Genomic DNA, 27,528 nt, shown 5'->3' with positions numbered 1-27,528 from the left:
TTTTTAATTCCTTTTAATTGTTGTAGAAAAGAAAATTAAAATATTAAATAATCAGGGGCAAAATCGTCTTTATAAAAAAGTTCAAACAAAATCAGACCAAACTCGCAACAAAATGAAAAGCTTGGACCTCTGGTGCTACTCCAAACTTTTTTGGACCAAAGTGGTAATTTTCAGCTAACCACAGGGACCATTCGTGCAGTTTTGTCTAAAAGTTTTGAAACCACATGGACGATCCGTGATGTTTTTTGAACTTAGCGACTAAACTTGATATTTTCGAAAACCACAGGGACCATTTTTGAAGTTTTGTCTAACTTTTAATATAATTTTATGTATTTCTTTTATTTTAGACAAAATATTTTAAGGTATTTAAAAAGTATTTTAAGTAAACTTTTTCGTTAAAAAATATTTTTAGTGAAATATAAATACTTTTTTATTTATATCCGTTGTAACTTTGTTTAAACTATCGAGATAACATTTCACAGCAACGGTTAGATCTTACAAGTTCAAACAAAATTTACCCGTCCACTATTTCATGCACCAATTTGAATTTCAAAATCAAAAATTTTCTAGAGCCGTGTGAGGGGACATAAATTTAACTTTTCCAGATTACAAAACACTAATTTCATACCCAAAACAACAAATCGAATCGTACGTCATGCATCAAAGTTGAGCGTACATTGTATTCAATACTTTTAGCTCTTGAAAAAGTATTATCCTATCATCCAAGATTTTATAAATACCCCTTTCTTCACTACAGTTTCACTCTCTACTCCAAACCCTAATCTCCCTCTCTCTTCTACATCTTTGTCTCTTACCCCTAGATTTTTCGTTCCTTCATCTCCATTTAAGAATGCGTGAGATTCTTCACATTCAAGGTGGCCAATGTGGTAACCAGATTGGTGCCAAGTTTTGGGAAGTCGTGTGTGCAGAGCACGGCATCGATGTCACCGGGAAGTATACCGGAGACTCTGAACTCCAGCTCGAGAGGATCAACGTTTATTACAATGAGGCTAGTGGCGGAAGGTTTGTTCCACGCGCGGTTCTCATGGATCTGGAGCCTGGTACCATGGACAGTCTCAGATCTGGTGCTTACGGACAGATCTTCAGGCCTGATAACTTTGTTTTTGGCCAGTCCGGCGCTGGTAACAATTGGGCGAAAGGACACTATACTGAGGGTGCTGAATTGATCGATTCCGTTCTGGACGTCGTTAGGAAGGAGGCCGAGAACTGTGATTGCTTGCAAGGTATATATTCAAATCTGGAAGTTTATGCGCGTTTCTGCTTTGTTATCTTCTATGCTTTTTTGAATTTTTGTATATTGCTCTTTGAAATGACAGATCTGCTTCTTGTATGTATCATATGTTGATTATGTGAATTCATTTAGCGATGTGGTTTAGATTTGTTTTCCTATGTCTAAGGCTCGACCTTCAAGGCGTTTTTTCTTACTTGTCTAGATGGATCATGAGAAATGGTTGTTTTGAAGTTCGAAATTCTATGTATATCTATAATGATAGAAATTCTAGATCTACTGTCTACATGTCCTGTATATACACTTTAGAGTAACTATATTTTATGATATCGTGTGACATCAGTTAGCAAATTGTTTTAGAGTTGGTTTTATACCTTGTATGATGAATGGGTGTGAATTTGGGGTTGGTTTATCGCATCTATATACTTGTCGTTGTTTAACATAATTGCGAAATTGTTTTGATTTGTCATGTGCGTTGGATGATTGATGAGTGGTTTAGAAGATAGAGTATTTAATCATCAAATTGACTGCAGGTTTCCAAGTTTGCCATTCCCTTGGTGGTGGAACAGGATCAGGAATGGGAACTCTTCTGATATCAAAGATCAGAGAAGAATATCCCGATAGAATGATGATGACTTTCTCTGTATTCCCTTCTCCCAAGGTTTCTGATACAGTTGTCGAGCCTTACAATGCCACATTGTCTGTCCATCAGCTTGTTGAAAACGCAGATGAGTGCATGGTTCTTGACAACGAAGCACTCTACGATATCTGCTTCAGAACACTCAAACTCACTACTCCAAGCTGTAAGTTCTTCCATTTCCGTTTCCTCTTCCTTTTTTCCTTTAGTTTTATCAACATCTAACCAAATTTTTTCCAACAGTTGGCGATCTTAATCATCTCATCTCTGCAACAATGTCCGGAGTCACCTGCTGTCTAAGGTTTCCAGGACAACTCAATTCCGACTTAAGAAAACTTGCTGTGAATCTGATTCCATTCCCGCGTCTCCACTTCTTCATGGTCGGATTCGCCCCTCTCACCTCCCGTGGGTCCCAACAATACCGTGCACTAACCGTCCCGGAACTCACCCAACAAATGTGGGACTCCAAAAACATGATGTGTGCCGCCGACCCCCGCCATGGGCGCTACCTCACCGCTTCCGCCATCTACCGTGGTAAAATGAGCACCAAAGAAGTCGATGAACAAATGCTGAATGTTCAAAACAAGAACTCTTCATACTTTGTGGAGTGGATCCCAAACAATGTGAAATCAACTGTTTGTGATATCCCTCCAACAGGGTTGAAAATGGCATCTACTTTCATTGGGAATTCGACTTCCATTCAGGAGATGTTTAGGCGTGTGAGTGAGCAGTTTACTGCTATGTTTAGGAGGAAGGCTTTCTTGCATTGGTACACTGGTGAAGGTATGGATGAGATGGAGTTTACTGAGGCTGAGAGTAATATGAATGATTTGGTGTCGGAGTATCAGCAGTATCAAGATGCAACTGCTGATGAAGAGGGGGAATATGAGGAGGAAGAGGAGTATGAAGAGGAGGCGTAGTCTGTTGTATTATGTGGGTAATGTGTATTATGTGGTTGTAATCTCAACTACCATTTATCATATTTCTAGTTGTTAGCTGTGGAAACAATTTAAAAGAAAGCAGATGTTTATGCTATGAATTACTGGGTGATTTTTGTTCCACCTAAAGAATCTTGGGTTACTGTTTAATATGGTTTGATTTATGTTTGCGTAAGCTTTTTGCCTTTCAACCTGCTCTCCTCATGTGTAGTGTAGATGTGAATTCGTTTAAGCACTAGCACATCTTGGTCATTTCCTAGTGCCAAAGAACCATAATCATTGTACATTCTTGCAGGTCACCATGGTGAATCTTTAATGACAACGTAATCTTATTGCCACATGGACAATAAATGTTGATGTTATTTTCAAATAAACTCGAGCAAAATGATGCAACCCAACATCCTTCCGGAGGAAAAAACCAATTGATAAATTGAAGCATTAGTGACGAGTAAATCGTTAGTAATATAACTAGATTTAGGTTTTATGTTTGTTATCATAAAAACAAATGAGATTGACATGTAAACATGTAAGGCTAATCCATCTTCGGTTTTATGTTTGTTATCATACGGCAACAAGATTTCTACTAAAAAACATGTTTTATGTTTGTTATCATACGGCAACAAGATTTCTACCAACAAATGAGGTGGATCGATGTGTAAACTCAAAGGTCATGCTTTAGACTAAAGTTGAATGAACCATTATACATTATGCTTAAGAGTTTAAATGTTGTCGGTTGGGGAAGGATGTCATGCTTTAAGCCATCTTCGGGGGTATCAATGTTATGATACAAGTGTCGGTTTTGAAAAAAAAAATAGATGAGATTTGGGGGATATAAGTTGAATGAACCATTATACATTATGCTTAAAAGTTTAAATGTTGTCGGTTGGAGGAAGGATGCTATGCTTTAAGTCATCTTCGGGGATATCTAAAATAGATGAGATTTTATGCCATCGGCTCTAAACGATATTGTTTTTTGAACATGAAGAAATAAAGAAGCCATTGCGACTCCATTTACTATTTGTACATGTTATTATTATTATTTATATTTTATATTTATAATATAAAAATATATTTTCTTCAATATCATTCAAAAAACGTTCCGATTGCCTAGTATTCCACAAATTTGTAACCCAAGATTCCATACTTTTTTGAAACAAGAAAAATCCACCGAGACAAAAAATAATACTATAGATGCAAAATATAAAAGATGAGTTAATGCTTTTTTTTTTGTTTTCCATTTTTTCATCTCTGAATTGTTAATGAACCCATCACATCCGTCGACTCTACATAATCGAATATTTCTCTCACACCTCAGTTCTATTACAAGTTATCGTACCTATGAATTTAGAGAAAAAAATATAGAAATAGACGAAAAGTTGGAATGGATAAATAATCAAAAAATAATGTTTACCTATATCTCAATTGGTCAAATTCGCAGCACATATCACCTTTCAATGAATGCACAAAAAAATTAAAATAATGAATAATATTATTCAGATTTTGAGACGAAAGAACTCATTTTCTATCATTATATACAAATCTCTAATATTTCGAAAAAATTGAACTTATTGTGCGTAGTTGGAGATAAATTAATTGAGAGAAATTTCGGAAGAATATTGTGAAAAATGAGTAGTAAAAAACGACATAAATTTGCTAATTTTCATTATAAGTGATTCAAATAAGGAGCACAAAAAGTATAAAAGAAGTTTCAAAAAAATTACAAGATATGATCTCTAAAGTCTCAATTCCAACAAGTTAAAAATATGATTTTTTTATTTCTAAATGGTTGATTATGAGATATTTTGATTTGTTTTTTTTTATTGAATTGAATTATGCATATTTCGATACATCTAAAAGATCCCTAAAATAGTTTTTTTATACTTGTTCCATATATGTTTGCTTTGAATCGAATCAACATTCTAAAGAAACATTAAGTTATGTTATGGAAAAAAACACTCTTGCGTTTTTGCTCTCCAGATGAGAAAGCATTCCAGCTCATTTATTAAAATACTTCAATTGGTACACGCAAGAAATATGCCAATTCAACTGCTTTTTATTCCATTTCCCGTAGAGTAAAATTCTCATCAGTCCGAGTCAATGAAATGGTTCCCTGGCCTATGATATCCATATAACGGACACCACGAACATAAATACTTTCTTTCACTTTTATTCTGAAAAATTTATTATCTTTAATAAAAAATCAGAGGAAGACCCAACATTTTTTTTTTGCAGGAAATCCCCAACAAAAGATACACACTATTCCGTTTTTTCTATCAAATCGATCATAACCACTGCCTACATTCCACAAAATTGTGCACCATAAATAGGAGCTAATAAAAAGACCCACAATTCCGTATAGTAGAAAGACATCACAATTCCTTGTGGAAAAAAATTATTTCCTGAAACAGAAATAAAGATACCAAATTTCTACCAAGATAACTCGATATTCCAACCAACAAGAATCCCAATGAACGTTAAAAAAGGATAATATCCCAACAAAAACTACTTGTTTTTCGAGCCCCTTTATAGGTTCTATCCATATATGTTTTGATCGACAACTCATACTTGATCCAATTGATTTTTTTGAATTGGGAGAATGCCCAAATGAATTAGACTTTAGTCCTTTTTTTTTTCCGAAGTAACTCGCATCAAATAGCGGTAGTTTGATGTGTTCCTTTAGGAGTAATTTATTAAATTCGTTAGATCTAAACTAATAACAGTCATACTTATCTATCTATTTTTGTGTTCCGAAAAAAAATAATTAATAAGTTGGAATATCTCATAAATCAATTCTATGTGGGCGGTCAAATTAGTAGGAGTGTTCGTTTGCATGGATCGGTTCAATCCGATCCAATTAAGTAAATCCAAATTGATTTCGGTTTTCAAAATATGAATCCGAATAATCCAAACTAAATTCAAATCCGATCCGATCCGATCCAATTACAATTCGGTTGGATCAGTTTTTATAATTCGGCTTTCAAAAACTAAAACATTTTAAAATGACATATAGTTATAATATTATCCAATTTTTATAGAAGCAAAAAAATATTTAGTTGTGATTTAAAATGTATAAACTATTAAGAATGTATATTATAGTTTAATATTCAATAGATAAAGAACTTTTAAGAAAAAAATTCATATTAATGTTTTTTATTAGATGAAACTTTTTGAACTTATTTGGAAAAATAAATTATAAAATTAATAAACAATTATAGTTATATTAAAATTAAATAAATAATAAATTGTTATTCAGTTTTTTTGGATTATTGGTTCATATTTTATAAACCAAAACCAATCCGAAATCCAAAATAGTAATTTGGTTTTGTTGAAAACCAATCCAAAAATCTGAATATTTGAATCAAATTGTCCAATCCAATTTGTCCAATTGGACAATTCAGTTTTATCCAAATAATGAATAATCGTACAAATTAGTGAACAAAAACTCACTTGAATTAAATGGAAAAAAATGATGGCGAATAGACAAGATGATGTACTTGGTATTGTCAACCTTTTCACGTCTAATAATACAATTTAATCTAAATGGACTGGGGCGGTTCCACTATGGTGCCCATAGTGGCACCGATAACCCATGTTTTTTCGAATGTAGTGTAAAATTTTTAAATTTTTTTAAATTTTTTATTTTTCTATTATTGTGCTAGTACGTAAAAAAAATATGCTGTCAACAATACCTACTATGAAATCCTGTGTCTGCCCCTATAAATGGAAATGAGTTTTCTTAAATACTCCCTATGTTCTATGTTCTATAGGTATGTGTGATCAAGGTTATTTACGAGGATGATATGTATTTAAATAGATGTGGTTTTTCAAGGAAATGCTTCAATATTGTAGGACATGATTCTTCGATCGTCAATAATCTCAAAGACAAGGTATTGATCTTGATAAGTTTCACGTTAAAAAGGTTGGAGATGGGAGTCTTACATGTTTCAGAAAGGAAGTGTGTTTTGGAGATACAAATTTAAAAACTCGATTTCCTATAATCAAGTCTAGATATGAGAGTCTTACGTGTTTTGGAGCTTACTCATTTCTGGGAGGAAGTGCATATTTAGGATGGGAGTCTTAGCATTTGAGAGCTTTTGAATCAAGTCATGTTAAGCATTCAAAATGAGTTTTGGAGCTTACTCATTTATGGGAGGAAGTGCGGACTAGGGATGGGAGTCTTATGTATTTGAGAGCTTTTGAATAAATTCATGTTAAGCACTCAAAGTAATAGATGGTAGTGGAGTTTTGACGATTCAGACGAGTTCTCAGTTTATTCGACACATGCATATATTGATAATTTCACATTGATTTTTGAACAATTGCGCATGAGATGGAATACTTGGATTCGTGTTAACATGACGTTTGCACGTTAATAAAATTCCAACAAAAGACAATTTTGACAAGAAAGGAATCGAAGTGGATAATGTTTATGTGATTTACATGTAGAGGATCTTCAACATCTTTTTTTCTTGTTTTTGGTGGCTAATTCTATTAGGAACCAAATTGCTGGACGGTGGAATATTGATAAACCAGATCTTTATAGTTTATCGGATCTTTTTGCATGTGAGGAGCAATGCAACCTTATCGTGTTGCAAAGAAAATGTCTTGTTGTTATTTTGATTTCTACTATGTGGGTATTGTGGAAGCATATGAACACCTAGATGTTTGGCGATGTTAAGCCTTCAAACGCTCTTATATTCAATTATATTTTAACACAATCGTTTTTTTAGATTTCTCATATGAGCTCTAAGCTTATCGTTAATTGGATAGCTTGATTGCAAAACCCAATTACTACCATTTGGTCTTTGTAATATCTTTTCTAATTCCTTGTTTGTTTTTAATTGGATTCTACCGTTTTTAAAAAACCATGTTTGTTTTCATTTTTCTTTTAATTGTATTCAATAGACAATTGTAATTTTTTCGGTTTCTCATTAGATCATTGGAATAAATTTCAAACGGGTTAGCTAATTTACATGACATCTATTTTGAAATTCAATATGACTTGGTTTGTTTATTCATGTCTGTGTGGATATGACATTGTGTCCACTCTCATATTTAATATATATGAAAATTTTTTGGCGTTATATGAATCCAAAAAACAGAATGTTATTTACTACAATTAAAATATAAATGACCTAAGGAGAAAATTTAGTATCGTTGGTTATCATTTTATAGTATTAACCTTATTTAAAAAGCATCACGTGTACATAATATATTGCTCTTTATAGAAACGTCATTTGATATCAACTAGGGGTGAGTAACAGAACCGGTTACCCGTCTGTTGAAAACTGGTCCGGTTCTAGCTCCTAAAGTTTAATACCGATTGAGAGCGGTTCTTGTTCCAATTTTAACTTTGTTTTTGAAAAACCAGCAATTTGTTGCAAAATTATACGTATGAACGATTAAGTAAATGGTAAAGATGATGCCCGTCCAAAACAGTAAACTTGAGGGACTTAAATAAGCAAAGATAATATTTGGGATCCAAATTACTAAAAGTATTAAAGTTGTAGGTATAATATGCAACTAGCAGAAACTTCAAGGGATATAACAAACAATTGAGAATGAAGGTATCAAAAGGGAAATCGCCGAACAGGAAGAACGAAGGGGCCGCAACCAGCACCTGAACATGGCGAGCAGATCAATCGCTTCGATTGGTAGTTCATGGAAGCAGTTGTCTTTTAACTTAACCAGAAGAACCTTGAGCACATCTACGCCTGCTTCTGCATCGCCTTCTGCTTCAAACCCTAGTACATCAGTTTCAAAATCGAAAAGAAAGAAGAAGAAAAACTTGTTTGAGGTGGCCCAGTTTCTTCCTAATTGGGGAATCGGTTATCAAATGGCTAAGACGCACTGGTCTGGCGTCGCTTATCAGATCACCAAGATTAATCTCTACAAGGTCTGTCTTCCCCCTCTCTCCGCTTATCTCTCGCTAATAGATTCAAATCGTGTCTATTTTAGGTTTATTGGTATGTTGTGATGCATTGGGGGTTTCTTTTTTGAGAGGGTTTTGTGTTGTTAGTTACTTCCAAACAACGAGCTACACTTCCACTTGTGTAGAATCGATATAATCTATCTTGCATTTCAAATGTTATTCTATTCTCACTGAAAATTCTGCTAACTGTTTGTAAATTTGTTCTTTTTTCAGGATGGTAAGCATGGGAAGGCTTGGGGAATCGTTCACAAAGACGGTGAGTTCTGAATTCTCTTTTGGTGAATGTTACATTTTTTCCTAGTTTGCACTAGAGTTTTTGGTTTTGATGGGTTGATGAATGTGAAAAAGTTAAGGATAGTGATGGGATGCAATACATGTTCTTCACATTTGAATTCAATACTCAAACAGAAGGATTATCACATGCTTGATCATATCAGTTAGTTTAACTTTGTCCTATTTTAGTGAAATTAGCTAAACATAAATGACCAATTTGATTATAACTGATGTCTTTTATAGTTTATATGATTATGAGAGTATAGTTATGTGGTGCTAAAACAGTGGTGATTATGCAGGTATAGCAGCTGCTGATGCTCCAAAGAAAATTAGTGGTGTTCACAAGCGTTGTTGGAAGTACATTCCTAACTCAAATAAAACTCAACAAATCATCACACCAGAATCTCAATCAGAAACACAAGTTCAAAATCAAACCACATGATTATTAGTTACCCTATTATGCCAACTTAGAGGATCATTTTCTTAGAGAAATCACACAAGCTTAGATGCAATTGATGTTTCCTTTTCTTGAAAAATCTTATTTTTATCTTTAATCTTTTGCTACCAATCAGGTTGCATGTAAACCTCTTTTTCATGTTTCTACATTTGGTATTTATCAAAGTCTCAAGCTTTGCTTTTGATGGCATTGAAACGTTTTAATCTATCTGCTTTAAGTCGTATGCTCTATGCTAGTTGTGATGTTTGTTACTACTTACTATATAATGTTTGTTCTTTGAGTGATGATTTCTAGAACCTATGGATTTTAATTCAAAACATTTCTCTCTTGGTAAATAAAAGTAATAAAATACCTTAAGACAATGTCAATGTGTTTATAAACCAAATATCTAAATTCCTCATAACACATTGTATGTGTAACAATATTTGAAGTATTAAAAGTAGTATGAATCCATTCTCATATTTAATATTACCACCCCAATATAAACTTTTCATAAATTGCGGATTTAATGATAAATATACTAAAATGTGTCACAATAATATTGATAGGTATTACGTACATACATACAACATAAAAAACTCATCTGATAAAATAGTATATTTTTGTCACATAATTAATAATAATCTCTCAATCTAATTACATGGGAGCTTCAGCATGATCAACACCTGATGATTCACTGGAGGTTGGACCATTGGCGGCTGAGTACGTGGATGGAGATGAAGCTTCTCCAGAGCTTAAAACTTGTGACATCATCACACGTCGTGCCATTGTCTTTTGTACCTTGCATAATTCCGGCAAATAAACTCCTGAAAATTTAAAGAATCATATATATAACAAATTACAAATCATTGTTTTTCTTTCACTTATTATATTGTTGTCTTGATTGACAAAATAAAGTGCAATTATCGCATTTGTTTATTAGAGGAAATGTTTGTTGGTTGTTACCTTCACCTAATGCCAAGTTATAGTAAAGATCAACAATGTTGGGGCAATTTTGGTGACATTCGGTGGAGCAAATCTTGGTAGTCAACTTAAGGTCAAGGAGGGAATCTGAAGATATTCCAATCGTTTTTCTATCAACCCCACATGCATTGATGCAATCATCGCTCTCAATTAATTCCCACATCGCTTTCACAACAATCTCAGATGTCTTACACTGGAAATCAATTCCACCATTGTTGGACTCGTAATTCTCCAAGACACAACGCTTCCCAGAAGATGAAATAGAGAAAGAACACATTCCCACTGGTAATTCCTCACATATAATTTCACCTACACAAGCAAAAATTATTATTATTTTTTTGTTTTTTATATATAAACCGGAAAAACGACAAGTAAAATAAAGGTGAATTTACCAAAAGCTCCTTGCAGGAAGAGAGTGAAAACAAGGAATAGGACCAATTTCATTTTTGGTGTGGTGAATGAACTAAGAAAATGTGGTGTCTTTCTTTTGTTAAACACAGACAAAGATTGGTGGTGACTTTGAAATTTTATATTTGATGTTGTGGGGTTTCTCTTTATATATACATTTGAAGAGTAGAATTTAGTCATTTAAATGGCCATGAAAATATAAAATAACATATTTAAGATTAAAAGAGGGGTGCATACGTTGTTTCGGACCTTGATCAGCATAATGCGAACTACTTATTTGACTTTTATTGACAAGAAGAGGGGGTGTGTTGAAATTTGAAATGACAAGTGTCCCTAAATGTCTCTTTCCAAAGTTGGAATGCAGAATTCTGTTAAGGATGTTTATGAAAACTACAAAATTGCAATATAAGTGAACGCAATTATGTTTTCTTTAACAAGAATTAAATTCATTTGAAATGTCCAAAAATCTAACTTTTTCTTATACATCTTCCAACAAATATGAATAACAAGTCAGCTGCTTCCAAATTCCATTTATTCATATCTTCATTTTAATTAATAACAACAAATATGAATTTTTGTTTTTGACTAACTAAGAGTGACAAATGATTACAAGTTATATTTTACAATGTGTGAAAATGGAACATGGGTGATGACATGAAGTGGAGTTGAATGATCATTCAACTTTTCAATAAGGATTCGATAGAGAGAATTAAATGGTGATTATGATTGAATATTTGTTTAATGGGTTGTGGTTGTTAAAAACGAATGATACAACAATCCATTAAACTTTATAGAGACCAATGAATTATGGATGCTCTTATAATAATTTATGTTCCAGAAGATATGGCTTTGGTAACAAAATGAATCACAATTAGAGAGCAAAGTATTATATGATGGACATCATTGCCAAGCCCAACACTACTTTGTATATACTAGTAATGATCACAAATGACAGTTTATGGTTACCCGAAAACATTTTTACATAAGATTTAATTATTCTGGACTAACGAGCTAACTCCACCATTTGATTTCAAATGACATAAATCTAAACTCAATATCAATTTAGATTTTTTCATTTGTTGAATTTTATAAATAATGAATATACAAAGAATCATTAGAAAACTATATTACATAATAATTTAACCTCTTTAATAGAACTATTTACGAAACAACTTTAAAGAAGTCTCCAATGTCTTTTTACTCGTTAATTTACGGTGTGAATGTATATGTAAATATGAAAAGGATCAACCATTGTACGTTGGGTTTCTTTTACCACTAAATCAACTCAAGAAGACTCCCTTATCTTTTTGCAATGTGTACATGTATATATTATAGCCTACAATAACTCATCCAGTCATTCAAACACATACGCTTTCAATACTTTCTTCGAAGGAAAAATAAGAAGAAAAGATAAATTAAATGGCGTTCATTCTCTTCCTTTTATCGTCACTCCTTCTCCAGGGAGCTCTAGGTAAAACCACTATCATCTTAATTAATATATTTCTTACAATCATTTCCAAATCGTTTCATAATGGAATCTTCTTTTCATTAGGTGAAATCATCTGCGAGGAATTACCTGTTGGATTGTGTACCTTCTCTATCGCTTCTTCAGGAAAACGATGCATATTAGAGAATTACATAAATCACAACGAAAACATGGAATACCAGTGCAAGACCTCAGAAATCGTTGTCAAGAACATGAACAACTGGATCGAGAGTGATGAGTGCACGAATGCATGTGGAGTTGACAGGAAATCTGTAGGAATCTCTTCTGACTCCCTCCTTGAGCCTCGTTTCATTGCCAGGCTTTGCTCACGTTCATGCTATGATAACTGTGCCAACATTGTTGATCTATATCACAACTTGGCCATTGGAGAAGGTAAGTCTTTGAATTATCTTTACATAAACTTTTCTCAAGTAATTAGCTTATTAATTGATCTTAATTTACAGGTGTGTTTCTCGAAAACCTGTGTGAAGTTCATAGGAAGATGCCTCGTCGTGCAATGAGTCAACTTCTAAGTTCTGGAGCAGCCTCGGGTCCCGTTTCTGGTGTAGATGGTTTGATCTCTATGGCAGAAGCTCCATCCTCTGATGAAAATTTTGATTCTGCCGCATATGCTCCTACTTCCATATGAATGTGTTGTTGATTTATGTCATGAATTTCTTTTGGCTTACGAAATGGTTGTATAGTATGTACAAACAAAAACTTTCATATATAGATATTTGATTATATAAATTACATGCTTTTGAAGAAGTTATTATTATTATTATTATATAATGTTTTTCATATAGTTAAGAGGGTCGGGTTTGGGCAACAATTTTGCAATATCAAATCACATTGATCTCTTTTTCCATTTGAGTTGTCTTTTGATGGGTTTTTGAACTACCTTTAAGGCCATACGGTATACATGCAACAAGCATGTTCGTGGTTGAGCTGACCACGAACAACGGGCGTGCACACTACATGTTGTTTCATGGTGGCTCGTTGTCGTTGTTGCTTGTGTTTGGGACAACGGAATCGCACGACCAATTAAATCGAAGCACTCAATTTGAACGTTACACTAGCCGTTGAACGGCTAGTTTGTTAAAAAAAAAATAATCAATTTATTTACTTATAAATACAACACTTTTACTTCTTATTTTTTACACCATTCTTTTCTATCTCTATACACAATCTACATACTACATCTTCACAACCAAAAACCATGGATGCCAATCAAAATACCCGTCCAAACTACATAAATCTCAAACCCAATAACGTTTTTACGTTAGATACAACACCTCGCCAATTTCCGACTATGGAGTCACCTCAAGGCGGTTTTATCAATCTACTTCAAACCGGTTCCCATATCCAACAAACACCACTTTTCCAACAACAATATCAACCTTTTCCGTCTTTCCAACAACAACAAATTTCATAACAATACCAACAATTTCAACAATTCTAACAACTACAACAACTCCAACAACAATCAACAACCACCAATTTCACAACCACCACTTTCGCCGGATTTTGTTGCGGAAACGCAACCTTCACCACCACCTCAACCAAAAAAGAAAAAAGGAAAAAAACCGGCCTGACCCACTACCACCCAAGAAAGGGTCCCATGGACAAAAGAAGAAGAAGAAAAGTTAGCGTAGACATGAGTGGCGGCTTCCGAAGATCCAATCGTAGCAACCTTACAGAAGTTTTTGGGAGAGAGTCCGAGCCATTTTCTACGAGTTAATGGAAAGTGAAACTAGAAATGCCAATCAAATTACGTCGAAATGACGAGATATTCGACTAAAATGCACCGAGTTTGGAGGAATCTACAACAACCTCCTAAACATACGCAAAAATGGCTAGAACGATTTTGATGTTTTCAAGGCGGCCATGGAGCAATTTGAAAAAACAACGCCAACACGCAAAGCTTTTCCATATATGAAACCGTGGCTAAAATTGAAAGATGCTCCAAAATGGAAAGAACAAACAGAAGGAAGTTCGCAATCTACCAGTTCAAAGCATTCGAGAAACCCCGATGAAACTTTCCAACAATCGGACGGCCGAATACAAATCGACATCAACGACGATCCGCAAGATCTTGAAAACGACAAACCTCTTCGTCGGTCCGTTGGAAGAAATAAAGCATAAAAAAGTGGCTTCAACATCTTCGAACTCTAGTGTTATCGATATGTTTGGCGTTAAATTTGATCGATATGTGCAACTTCAAGAAACGAAGGCCGAGGTGATGACTCACATGAAGCAAAAAATGATTGAAGCACAAACATCATTTCAAGAGATACAAACGATGATCCAAACAAAAACCGATATGAAAATCTTGAAATGAAAGCGGACGACCTCGAGGGCGAAGACTTGGAACTTTTTCTCATGATGAAAGAGTCGGTTCAAGCCCGACGTAGGCATATGGGGTAATTTATTTTATTTATGGTTGGAATTTTTAGTTTTTTTTAATGTTTTTTTTATTTTTTTATTTTAAGTGATGTAATTTTTATTTTTATTGTTATTTTTTTTTCAATTAATGTAGTTTTTATTTAATGTAATTTGGTCTTTTAATTTAATGGAAAACTAGTATTAAAAAAATGATTTTAGTGTATTTTTGAATTAAATTTAAATAAAAAAATGAGATGAAGTGGTGTGTTTAGTATGTGAGTGGTAGGGAATGTGGTGCTGATGTGGCACCCACCACATATGTGGTATGTGGTAGATATAACGGATGGTTTAATATAAAAGATAATACAGAAGGAGATGTGTTACATATGAAAACGTATATAACGTGATCTCACTATAGGCCATGCATTATTTGTTGTTACAATATATTACTTGAACTGATAACTTTTTTGTTTGCCATAGAGAATATATTACAGCAGCTTATCCTTCTTAATAAATGAAGATTTGTTTGCCACATGTCAATCTCTCATGAATTTTGACATTTGTCATTTTGTAGTATTTTTGAAATAAATATTATCCACTTGTCAATTTTTGATTTGTTTCAGTTTTTAAAATTAAAGTCATATACTTATACTTATATATGTAAAGTATTAAATATCATATATATGATATTAAATTGCAATAAATACGTTTCTTCTTTTTTATTTTAAAGTTGTATATTAAAAAATATTTTCTGTTAACATTTTAATTTAATGTTTAATCTTTTTTTAAATCAACCCGTGTAATATACGGGTCTTACACCTAGTGAAGTTATATATGAAAAAACAAATATTTTATGGCAGCTTGCGATTTAAAAAAATATTTAACATGACACCATATGACAACGTGACAAATAAAATTTAACCACCAACCTCGGGTATATATATGGTATTAAATATAGTATGATTCACATTAATGTTTATTTACATATGTAGAATCTTTTCACTTAAATGATTGTTCATATTATCGATAATTATATTTTATGCTCGTATAATACCAATCGTAGTAAAAAAAAAAATCAACTTATGTGATGAACATACAATAAATGACAAATTCTTACCCATGGGTTTTGAGTTGAACTCGTGTGTCAAAATATACATAGATTACCCTAACATCCACAATTTGCCAAAACATTCATTATATATTTTTTAAACAAAAAATAAAATTAATTAAAGGTACTATGATAGTCATTCTAAGCATATTATTATTAGATGACTTTTAAAGAGATTGTAATTGAATTTTATATGGTTGTAAAGCTGCCGAGTATGAGTCACCGTATCACTCACATTTTATGTCATCTATACAATTACTAGCAAAATACCCACCAACCATACCATGTTAATTTTTATGTCAAGTTGAACCATTTGCATTAAAAGTTATACATCCGTCATAACATAATTCCTTCATCATGCATTCCTTCACATTGCCATTTCCACACCATTTAACCATTTAAAGCATCATTTAGGCGGGGTGATGTTAACTGGAATGGCCGCGACATGGAGGAGGTGCCCCCCTCAACCTCTTCCATGGTGTCGATACTTATACCGACTATCCTAACAGAATTAAGTTTTTGATAAGCGTTACATACTAAAATGAAATAGTTTGTTATATTATGTGTAATAGACTTATAGCTCACAAAACTTTGTTAGTGGTTAAGACTAGCAAGTATGGTTGTCTCCTTTAAGTTTTTTTTTATAAATGTTTATCGTCTGAAAGTGTTACAAAGTACATGAACGTTTGTGTTATATATATATATATATATATATATATATATATATATATATATATATATATATATATATATATATATATATATATATATATATATAGAAAAAGAGAGAGAGAGAGAGAGAGAGAGAGAGAGAGATGTATGTTTAAATGTTTTCTTACATCTACTGTATGTTATAATACATCAATTACAATTTTGTAAAAATTAAATTATTATTTAATCAAATAAAGATATATATTAAATGATATCTATAATTATAATTTTTTTTATGGAAACTAATTAAATTCGTCATTAATGTCAGCAATAATATCATTTCAGAATAAATTCGTATAAAAAAGATTGAGATTGTATTCTAGCATAATGGTAGTCTACTATATTAAAATACATTCTCGTTCTTTATATTCCATGTAACTTTATTATATTTTAAATGAGTGTGTTCCGTAACAAAACACGAATTTATAAATAAAAACTTAAATACGAATTTATTCTGAAATAATGTTATTGCTAACATTAATAACGAATTTAATTAGTTTCCATTAAATAAAAATTCTAATTATGGATATCATTTAATATACATACAATTATGAAAATTATTTAATATTTATATTTATTTAATTAAATAATTATTTAATTTTACTAAATTCCTATTACTATATATTCTAACACACAATAAATGCAATAAATACATTAACCTCACCCTATATATATATATATATATATATATATATATATATATATATATATATATATATATGTGTGTGTGTGTGTGTGTGTGTGTGTGTATATATATATATATATATATATATATATATATATATATATATATATATATATATATATATATATATAAAGAGAGAGAGAGAGAGAGAGAGAGAGAGAGAGAAAGAGGTTCATTTGAAACTATGTAAATTTTATAAGATATGGGTACGCGGTCCTAGCAACTCACCGTGGAGATCAAAAAAATAAAAATAAAAACTGTAAAATGCAAAATAAAAAGAAATATTTGAAAATTCTTTTTTAAATATTATTTTCGTTATTTAATGTATCCAAATTTTTTTTATTGTTTTTTGACAAAATTTTACAATTGGTCCCTGTGGTTTACAGAATATCGCACTTTGAGGATTTCCTAACAAAAAAGTCACGCGACTGGTCCCCCTATGGTTTGTAAAATTACATGAAATGTCCTCTTGTCGTTAAATCTAACTTTTCAACTGTTAGATTTTAATGGATTTAACCTTTGATCAAGCAGCGGGAAACTTTTCATTGTTATTATTATAATATCCAAAAAATGATGTGTGGTTATAGGTGTACCAAATACATACATTGATTATGTGACGATAAGATGACACTAACATGAAATTTGATCATATTTATTATAGTGGTAGATATATAACATGACCTTAAATGAAATAAATAAAAACAATTTGAAAGTTTATTATATTAGATATAATGTTTCAAAAATTTATTAGTTTTTTTTAGTGAAGAAGGTTAACTATCTTAAAAAAGACAAAGTCTATTACCTTTTGTAATTTGTCCCTTTTTTATAGTTAACAAAAATCTTAAAGTTTTTTCTTAAAAAAATGTGAAATCAAAATTTCAAGAGAAAAGTTAAAATAATAAAGGGAAATAGACTTATTAAGGTAATTAACTTTTCGATTTATTCATATTTGAGTAACTATTTTTTTGTACACATCTAGGTAACGAAGTTTTTGGAAATGTTCACATATGACCATTATGACCGACTGTAGCAGGTTACATCCGCTCATAACCGGTCATAATGATCATATGTGAACACTTCCAAAAAGTTCGTTACCTAGATGTGTACAAAAAAATATAGTTACTCACATGTAACAAACCAAAAATGTAAGAGTAAATTACAACAATGGTCCCTATGGTCTGTGTAATTTTTGTGTTTGATCCCCAACTTATTTTTTAACTCGAATGATCCATACTGTTTATTTTTTTTTGTGTTTGGTCATTCTCTTATCTCAAAAGACTATTGTGCCATTTTTAATTAATTTTCTTATTTATGTATTTATTTTTTATATTTTTAAAAAAAATTAATAGACCCCATGTAACAACCCGAATTTCCAGGTATCTTTATTGTTTATGATTTTGGTGTTTTGAGAGGGGACTCGGCAAGTTGGAGCTCAGACTCGCCGAGTAGGGACGCGATTCTGGATGCGGGATTCGCCTGGACTCGGCGAGTCCAGGATATGGACTCGGCGAGTCCGTGCTGTTTAATGAAACCCTAATTTCTCGGGTTTGGGACCTATTTAAAGGGCCTTATGGTCGTCATTTGTACCCAGCAGTCCATAGAAAGAAACCCTAGAGTGCTTTAGCGATTTGAGAGAGAGAAAGGAAGCATTTCTTGACCTTTGTGTGTTGTTTAGCAAAGAAGAGGGAAGTCCTAGCCAAGAGGAAGCAAATGAGGTTGCTATTCTGTGGATTTGAAGCTTAGATCATCGATCTAAAGGTATGATTTCGGCTCATCTTCTGTTTTGTGAAGTATATTTGGATTTAGGGCTTCTTGTGGCCTTTGTTGGGTTGATTTGATGGTCAAATAGTCCCTTGCTAGTGATGAGGCTTTGGATCTGGATCCATAGAGGTCCAGAGAGCCTCATTCATCAAGCTTTATGAAGAACAATGGAGGTTATGACCTTGAGTTGTGATATTTGTTGATAATTCTTCATATATGGACATTTAGAGGTTGTATGTACACCAAGTTTGGGGCTTTACGTGATGAATCAGTCTAGGAAGGCCAGAAGCGAGTTTGAGTGATTGCATGGTATGGACTCGCCGAGTCCGATGAGCAGACTCGGCGAGTAGCTTGAAGATTGCCTTGAGTTCGCTCAGTGAGTGGTCCAGACGAGTCATAGGTTGACTCAGTGAGTCAGGGTGAGTTAGAGAGGGTTGACAGGTGGACTGAGTCGAGCTGGGACTCGCCGAGTTGTTCTTGAGACTCGGCGAGTTGAGTCGGGGTGGCCCCACGATTCTTCCAGGTGGAACTCGTCGAGTCAGGGGGAGTACTCGACGTGTAAGAAGGGAATCCTAGAGAGTTGGTGAAAACGTCTAGACTCGCCGAGTTGCCCTTGCGCACTCGCCGAGTCCGGTCAAAGTTGACCGTTGACCGTTGACCAGAGTTGACCTGTGTTGACTTCTTAGGGATAGTCAACCTTAGAGATAAAAAGTGTTAATAAGAGATGTATGATGTTATAGGGAGATTGTAGCTCGGAGGATCGAGCACGAGTGATTTCGGGATTCGCTAGCTATCGATATTCACGAGGTGAGTCTTCTCACTATACTGTACCCGGAAGGGTTTGATTGTGTGACCCGAAGGTCGGTTATGATATGAGACATATGTGTTATATGTGATAATTTAATTGTTATATGTGCTATGTATGATATGTTTAATGTGGGCCGGAAGACATTATGATATGGGCCGGAAGGCGAATATGTTATGGGCCGGAAGGCATTGTAGTGTGGACCGAAGGGTTGGCGTGGGTAGGACCGGAAGGTTTACCCAGCAGGGACGGAAGTCCCCTGAGACACATGGACCGGAAGGTCAGGGCCTGGAAAGGCGTATGTGCGTAAGTTGTATTTTGGGGAACTCACTAAGCGATTATGCTTACAGTTGTTGTGTATGTGTTTCAGGTACTAGCGAGGACCGTGGGAAGGCGCCGGCGTGATCTGTACACACTGATAGATGATTTATGATCTTGGGATTCATATGATTTGTATTATGATATGACACGTTGAATGTTTATGCCTTGTTTTGGATGAAAATACTTCCTTTTGAAATGAAAAATTTGTTTAAGAATTTCCGTTGTTACACCCCACATATCTGTATCTTCTCACCCTAAACCTGAAACCACATTTTAGAAATTTAATTTGGGTCCCACTAGTCACCGTCCCATATCTCATCCTCCTCAACTTCTGTTTCCTTTCAATCTTTAGTGACATTGACGTCTCCACCATCCGTTTTTTTCAGTCCTTCAACTTCGACGAACTAACACCACAACCCATTGTCTCTTCATTGAATTTTCCACCACCACAACCCAATATATTAGGTTGTTGCTGGTTCTCCGGAGTTGAATGCCCGAAAAAAAAGAAGGGATGGTGAAGACACCGATGTCACTAAAAATGGAAAGGAAATAGAATTTGAGGAGGATGAGCGATTGAATGGTGATTGGTGAGACCCAACTTAAATTTCTCAAATGTGATTTCAAGTTAAGGGTAAGGAGAGGTGGGGTCTATTAATTTTTTTTAAATATATATAAAAAAGAAATACATAAATAAGAAAATTAATTAAAAAATGCACAATAGTCTTTTGAGGCAAGACATGGACCAACCGTACAATAAAAATAAACAGTAGGGATCATCTGAGTTAAAAAAATAAGTTAGGAACCAAACACGCAAATTACCCAAACCATAAGGATCATTCGTGTAATTTACTTTTACATTTTCGGTTTGTTGACATCTTGGTAACTATTTTTTTTTTTTTTTTTTGTATACGTCTAGGTAACGAATTTTTTAGAAGTGTTTATATATGACTATTATGACCGAATGTAATCTGATAAAGCCGATCATAATGATCATATCTAAACACTTTCAAAAATTAATTAATTAGATGTGTATAAAAAAGATATGCCGAATAAACTCAAAAAATTAAGGCTATTTCCAAATAATAGATAATAATATAAAAACAAAAAGTTAGATTTGGGCCCACATCTCTTCTTTCCTTTTCTACTAGACTACAAGAGTTCTATGAATTTCTAACACTGATAAGAACCTGACACCATTTTCAACCCCACCATATAAAATTATAAATTTACACACAGCCACAGAGGCACGCCTTATTGAGAGAAAAAGCTGTTTCCGAGTACAAAATCCGTATCGAGAAAATGCCAACTATAGGTAGTTTGGCTGGCATGGAGATAACCGGCGCCGGCGTTGAAGGTAGTTTTGTTGGTGTTGGTTGGGATCGCCGTCGTAGAGGTCGTCGCTCCAACCGCCGGTGTCGCATCCCAATTGAAATTACAAACGAAGCTGCCTTCAACGACTACATTAGCAGCCTGTCATTCACTGCCTTCGACGACTATTCTCCGGTGCATTTCCATTCCTCCGTGGGGTACTCTTGCGGAATCCATTCGTACAATCACACCCCTAGTATACCCATTTCAGAAGAAGTTGATTTGGAGAGTGGTGAATTGGTTTTATCTGAAAATGATGGAAAACAATGCCGAATTTGTCATCTGAAGTTCGACGGTGGCGATGATGAAGAGGATAACGGCGAGGCTTTGGAATTGGGGTGTGATTGCAAAGGCGATCTGGCTACTGCTCACAAAAAATGTGCACTGACATGGTTTCTGATCAAACAAGACTTGTGAGTTTTCAGATCTTTCTATCTTCCGTTCTTAGTAAATTCAGTGTTTTTCTGTTGTGTTGTTTCAGGAATTTTATGGTGTCTGATTCATGTGTGCATGTGGCTAAAGCATGGGCTCTTCGAGATTCTATCATATTCATATCTGTTATTGATTTGCTATTAAGACTTGTACGGTACAACTACTTCTGAAGTTAAGATTGTGCCGTACAAGCACATGACTGAACTTTGAGTTTTTGAGTCAAATCTTAAATTTTTTTCATCATATTTTGCATTTGATTTCAAGATAATTCAAGGGAAGATTACTTTGTTTTTCTTAATGAAAATTTTAGTATATACGTCTAACTCAAAAATCTTGACCATAAATGGTCAAAACCAATTTTTTGGCGAAGTAAAAATTGAGACAAAAACTGTTACAAAATGAAGTCTAAATGCGGCTTTTCTTTATCTTTCAAGCTGACATAGAGTTACTTTAAATATATATGATTCAGGAAATGCGAAATCTGTGGCTCCGTAGTGCACAATGTTGGTGCCTTGGTGCAGAATGTTGATTATGAGGCGATAGTGCAGGTTGGGAACAATGGTGATCAGGATGAAGTTCAGCCTCCCGAATCATCAGCCTCAGTCGTTGATCCTGAAAATGGAAGTTCTACTTCTATGCATGGACGAAGGATTGTGAATGTGATGCTAGGTTGCATGACTTTCGGCTTTGTAATTTCCTGGCTCTTTCACTTCAACGTGTTGCATTGAATTCAGCTTCTTGGATCAACCCATAATAGTTGTGTAGTAGTTGATCACAGGGAATTGCTTTGCGTTGCTTTCTTTGAAGTTTTCTAATGGTTAAAAAATGATGTTTGGATTGTGGTTTTATTAGGCGATGTGAGGATGAGATGTTGACGCGATTTATATAAATAATACTATAAAATATATAGTTAAAAAATGAGCTTCTTAGCCACACCTTTAGGAACCTTTTTTTTTAAAATGTTTTGTTATTTTGCCAAAAAAATATTTATTAACTTATAATGTTTTAATACCGCATAAATTAATCTAAATATTTTTTATTTTTCAAAAAACTTTATTTTCATACAACTATAAACTAATAACTTAAAAAATGTTTATCAATTGATATAAACATTTCTAAACACCCTTTTAACATGCCAACTGAAGACTAATTTTCCCAAGTATCATAAAAATTATGACTGACAATTCTCGACACGACGTGAAATAAATGAGTTTGGATTGAGTTTTTCAACCCGTGTTAACCCGCCAACCCGTTTATTAAACGGGTCATATATGAGTTTCTCAAAAAATAAACGGGTTGACCCATTAACCCGTTTATATTCTTAATAAAAAAAACTATTTTATTTTTAAATGTATATATGTATCAAGTATTAATATTTAATAAATATTATATAATATATACCATTGATTCATAGACTATTTGACTGTTTTGACATTTTGATTCATGGTGGATGGTCTAAGGTCGTAAGTCGTAACCTATAAGGATAAGTGTATAACATGTTTCTATAAATGTTTTTAATTTTCATTTGGATGATTAAGACTTAATTGTCTAAAATTCGGACCCACGAACCCAAATCTGACCCATGAACCTGCTAACCTGTGAACCCGTATAAAAAAATGGGTTGGTGGGTCATATATGGGTTTATGTTCCAAACCCGTCAACCCGTGACCCGCTAACCCGTGACCTGTATATTTAAATGGGTCGTGTTTGGGTTGACATATTTTGACCCGCCAACCCGCGACACGCCAACCCGAACACGACACGATTGCCAAGCCTAATAAATATTTGTAAAATCCACCCTAGTAATGCAATTGGTACCTTTTACATTCCAAACTTTTATATATATATATATATATATATATATATATATATATATATATATATATATATATATATATATATAAGTAAATATACCCTTAAGGATATATAAGATTAGGTACCCACATAATCAAAACTACGTAGTTTTGTTAAATGGTTTAATTTCCTGAAAATAAAAAAAACAAAAAACAATTTCCTTTTTCTCGGTACATGTTTCCTTATACTCAATTCGTTCAATTTTTTGTTCCTTGATCGGCAGTCGGCACTTCCTTCATCGTCCTTCTGGGAAAAAATTGGTCTTCAGCTTTCTCTTTCAGCGATGAGTAATTCACAGAAATCATAAAAAAAAACGTTGAAGATATAGTTAACTGTTAACTGCTTCACAGACATAAATCATAAAAAAAACGAATTTAGAAAATTGGATATTAGTACACGCTTCATAGAGAAGAAACGCCATAAACAACAACTCGCCTCTATCAGGTATATCAATTGTTGACACCCTTAATTCTAACATCTCTACGACGTTTTTTCTCATTTTCACTTGAATTATTTTTGTCTATCTGTTTGAAATCTTCTTTGTTGCATACATATATCTTCCGAAAAGGCTAATTTGTATTAGGATTTTTAATTGTGTCATCTCTACGTATACCAAAGCCATGCAGAAATAAATAATCATTATAAAATGTATAGACATCATTGAGTGTATCAAAAACCTTTCCCAGTATCCTTTCATCATCAACATCATCTTCGTGTTTCTAATTAATTTACAAACTTGACAAGGACTTGTCTGGTGTATTTTTATTACATTGCTCCTCAGTACTATCATCAGAGGTAGAAATTACGTTCAACATGGGACATTCCAAAAGAAACAATCTACTACTAAATGCACCTAAACCTACCTCTGATGATAGTACTGAGGAGCAATGTAATAAAAATACACCATACAAGTCCTTGTCAAGTTTGTAAATTAATTAGAAACACAAAGTCAACATGATTTCTGAATGTTAATTAATGATATAGACTCAGTGAAGGTGCACGACCTCTCAATGTAGAATAATTAATTTTAGGTAGAGGGTGTTATCGATGAATAACACAATGGACACTTGTTATTTGTTCATATTCAAGTTGCTTTTGCTTTTGATATAATGAAAAAGTTAGGTTATCTCTAAAAAGTTTCTGGCATGACATTAATAGGGTCAAGTTCTTATTGTCTTTTACTTGTGGTTTCGTGCAGGCCATGGTGTTTGAAACCGAAGCAGCTGATTAGGCTATAGAACCGTATATAAATGAAAATGTTGACACAAACGATTTCATGGAAGCAACATATGAATCAGAAGAACTTAATGATATCGGTGTGAACATTGAAATTGACAAAGATGATGTTGATGATGAAAGGATACTGGGAAAGGTTTTTGATACACCCAATGATGCCTATACATTTTATAATGATTATTCATTTTTGCATGGATTTGGTATACGTAGAGATGACACAATTAAAAATCCTAAAACAAATTAGCCTTTTCGGAAGATATATGTATGCAACAAAGAAGATTTCAAACAGATGGACAAAAATAATTCAAGTGAAAATGAGAAAAAACATCGTAGAGATGTTAGAACCGGATGGCAGGCAAAGCTTCGAATAACAAGACAGGAGGATGGAAAATGGTTGGTGGACTCGTTTAATGACACACACAATCACGACTTGACCATGATAACTATGAAGGTGATGAAGCATCGATCTTATAGCAATTTCCACCGTTCAATAGAAGGTAAATCTCTTATGGTGCAATTTGGTCAAGCAGGGTTGAAACCTTCTCAGATTAAAAAGGCTGTTAATACACTAAAAACCTCAAATGTAACCGATATAACTTCAAAGCAATGTGTTGATGTTTTATCTGAGCATCGAAAACAACATAGAGATAAGGAGTTTTATGGACTTATAAAACATTTTCAAGATAAAACATTAGTTGATGGTGGCCAATATTTTGTCGTGGATTTGTCTGATGATGGGTATCCTAGAAATATATTTTGGGCTGATGGTAGATCAAGAGATGCCTATACAAAATTTAGAGATGTTGTTGTGTTTGATGTCACTTATATGACTAACAAATTCAAAATGCCTTTTGCTCCCTTTACCGGGGTGAATCATCATGGGCAATCTATACTTTTCGGTGGAGCATTGCTTGAAAATGAAAAGGAATTGACATTTGAATGGTTATTTCAACATTTCCTCAAATGTATGTTTGGCAAGTATCCGAAGGCAATTATTACCGATCAAGACAAAGCTATGGGCAATGCAATAAGAAAAGTGTTTTCAAATACTCGACATCGCTTTTGTTCATGGCATATTAGGAAGCATGAAACTGAGCACCTTCGATCGTATGCTTTCCTGTTATAGTGATTTTCAAGAGACACATAGACAATGGGTAAATAGTGACACCGTTGAACAATTTGAAGCAACATGGGAAGATATGCGAATTAAGTATGATCTGGAAAGCAATTGTTGTCTTAGTGACATGTTAACCAACGTATACATTGGGCTAAACCCTTCTTGAAGGATATTTTCTTTGCTGGTATGACCACAATTGGATGAAGTGAGAGTATTAATTCATTTTTAGATGGATTTGTTAACTCGAGGACCATGTTAAATGAATTCGTTGTACAATACGACAAAGCAGTTGAGTCACGAAGGGCTGCCGAAGAAGATCAAGACTTCAAGACTATGAACTCTAGACCGATTCTTTCTTCAGTGCATCCAATCAAAGCAAAAGCGGGTCAAATTTATACTAGAAAGATGTTTGATACTTTCATAAAAAGAATGGACCGAAGCTATTAACAATTTGACAAACGAGACCATAACAAAAACTACAGAAGAAAGCACATATAGAGTTGGGCAATTGGATGTTGATAATAAATATTAGCGTATTGTTACCTTTCGTTCTTAAAATCAAGTCAGCATCATATGTTCGTGTTCTATGTATAAGACAAATGGGATTTTATGTAAGCAAACTTGTATGTGATGAAGAAGAAGCATGTTCAAGAACTGCCGAGTCACTATATTTTACCATGATGGACCCTTGATGCTAGGTACAAACTGGGTAGTGTTAGTATCAAACTCGTAGAAATAAATAATGAAAATGGAGTTAGTGCCTACACATTATTTTGTGTTCGTTCGAATTTTACGAAACTAATTGTACAAGCAAGGGACTCCCCTTCGGAGATACAAAAACTCAATACGATATTGATAAGTCTTTTGAATGATCAAGCAAATCGAAAAAAATCTATGTCCTTGGAGAATGCATCTCAAAGTTCTTGTATGGGAGTTTCACAAGTAGATATGATGCCACAGTTATCTATTCGTGATCCTCTTGGTCCAGTTATTACAAAAGGGCGTCCTAAACTTGCAAGTAGAATCAAGTCTTTTTTAGAAGCTCCTAAAAAACGAACATGCTCTTACTATCAAGGATTGGGTCATTATGCTACTAGTTGTTCAAAAAGAAAGGTAATTATAATAATAATTTAGTTTTCATGATTGAGAACTCTAATGATTATATTGACAATTTTTTATTTTTTTCATGTATCAGGCGGAGGAATCGTTGCAAGAGACATAATGATGAGATGCGTTGTTTCAATGGGAAAAAGAAAAACTAGATGTTTCATGACATTTTTTTGTTTAACTACACATTTTTCATGTTTTAGACACAAACAATGTATGAATATTGATGCTTCTTAACAATTTTAAAGTTTTCGTATGAAATTTTTTGATTTTTTATGATTAGTATGATTATATT

At 33.5% G+C, this 27,528-nt stretch overlaps 4 protein-coding genes and 1 pseudogene across 4 annotated transcripts; 3 read left to right on the top strand and 2 right to left on the bottom strand.

The window, feature by feature from the left end:
- The first annotated feature begins 752 nt into the window (after positions 1–752).
- Positions 753–2,999, top strand: LOC111907503 (tubulin beta-2 chain). Its single transcript, XM_023903302.3, has 3 exons — positions 753–1,244; positions 1,783–2,052; positions 2,130–2,999. The coding sequence occupies exons 1-3, from the start codon at positions 851–853 to the stop codon at positions 2,804–2,806; spliced, it is 1,341 nt and encodes a 446-aa protein (XP_023759070.1). The 5' UTR covers positions 753–850; the 3' UTR covers positions 2,807–2,999.
- A 1,659-nt stretch (positions 3,000–4,658) lies between these two features.
- LOC122195865 (photosystem I assembly protein Ycf4-like) lies at positions 4,659–5,387 on the bottom strand (annotated as a pseudogene).
- A 2,999-nt stretch (positions 5,388–8,386) lies between these two features.
- Positions 8,387–9,675, top strand: LOC111907504 (uncharacterized). Its single transcript, XM_023903303.3, has 3 exons — positions 8,387–8,720; positions 8,970–9,012; positions 9,329–9,675. Exons 1-3 carry the CDS (start codon positions 8,451–8,453, stop codon positions 9,469–9,471), a joined length of 456 nt encoding a protein of 151 aa, XP_023759071.1. The 5' UTR covers positions 8,387–8,450; the 3' UTR covers positions 9,472–9,675.
- Positions 9,676–10,122: 447 nt separating this feature from the next.
- Positions 10,123–10,893, bottom strand: LOC111907460 (uncharacterized). Its single transcript, XM_023903228.1, has 3 exons — positions 10,842–10,893; positions 10,432–10,758; positions 10,123–10,292 (listed from the first exon to the last, which is right to left on the bottom strand). Exons 1-3 carry the CDS (start codon positions 10,891–10,893, stop codon positions 10,123–10,125), a joined length of 549 nt encoding a protein of 182 aa, XP_023758996.1.
- A 1,383-nt stretch (positions 10,894–12,276) lies between these two features.
- Positions 12,277–12,992, top strand: LOC111907459 (uncharacterized). The gene is made up of 3 exons (XM_023903227.1): positions 12,277–12,328; positions 12,410–12,736; positions 12,808–12,992. The coding sequence occupies exons 1-3, from the start codon at positions 12,277–12,279 to the stop codon at positions 12,990–12,992; spliced, it is 564 nt and encodes a 187-aa protein (XP_023758995.1).
- Positions 12,993–27,528: the final 14,536 nt, after the last annotated feature.

This window comes from Lactuca sativa, chromosome 9, assembly GCF_002870075.4.
Source record: "Lactuca sativa cultivar Salinas chromosome 9, Lsat_Salinas_v11, whole genome shotgun sequence".
Lineage (NCBI taxonomy): Eukaryota > Viridiplantae > Streptophyta > Magnoliopsida > Asterales > Asteraceae > Lactuca > Lactuca sativa.
This window is presented reverse-complemented; position numbering and strand designations above follow the sequence as displayed.

Bases quoted from the DNA above. Each gene is read 5' to 3' on its own strand.
- LOC111907504 (XM_023903303.3), top strand. From the start codon at position 8,451: ATGGCGAGCAGATCAATCGCTTCGATTGGTAGTTCATGGAAGCAGTTG. The intron at 8,721-8,969 runs GTCTGTCTTCCC...TTCTTTTTTCAG, and splicing joins CCAAGATTAATCTCTACAAG to GATGGTAAGCATGGGAAGGC. The intron at 9,013-9,328 runs GTGAGTTCTGAA...GTGATTATGCAG, and splicing joins GGGAATCGTTCACAAAGACG to GTATAGCAGCTGCTGATGCT.
- LOC111907503 (XM_023903302.3), top strand. From the start codon at position 851: ATGCGTGAGATTCTTCACATTCAAGGTGGCCAATGTGGTAACCAGATT. The intron at 1,245-1,782 runs GTATATATTCAA...AATTGACTGCAG, and splicing joins GAACTGTGATTGCTTGCAAG to GTTTCCAAGTTTGCCATTCC. The intron at 2,053-2,129 runs GTAAGTTCTTCC...TTTTTCCAACAG, and splicing joins CAAACTCACTACTCCAAGCT to TTGGCGATCTTAATCATCTC.
- LOC111907459 (XM_023903227.1), top strand. From the start codon at position 12,277: ATGGCGTTCATTCTCTTCCTTTTATCGTCACTCCTTCTCCAGGGAGCT. The intron at 12,329-12,409 runs GTAAAACCACTA...TCTTTTCATTAG, and splicing joins CCTTCTCCAGGGAGCTCTAG to GTGAAATCATCTGCGAGGAA. The intron at 12,737-12,807 runs GTAAGTCTTTGA...CTTAATTTACAG, and splicing joins CAACTTGGCCATTGGAGAAG to GTGTGTTTCTCGAAAACCTG.
- LOC111907460 (XM_023903228.1), bottom strand. From the start codon at position 10,893: ATGAAATTGGTCCTATTCCTTGTTTTCACTCTCTTCCTGCAAGGAGCT. The intron at 10,759-10,841 runs GTAAATTCACCT...TTGCTTGTGTAG, and splicing joins CTTCCTGCAAGGAGCTTTTG to GTGAAATTATATGTGAGGAA. The intron at 10,293-10,431 runs GTAACAACCAAC...TTAAATTTTCAG, and splicing joins TAACTTGGCATTAGGTGAAG to GAGTTTATTTGCCGGAATTA.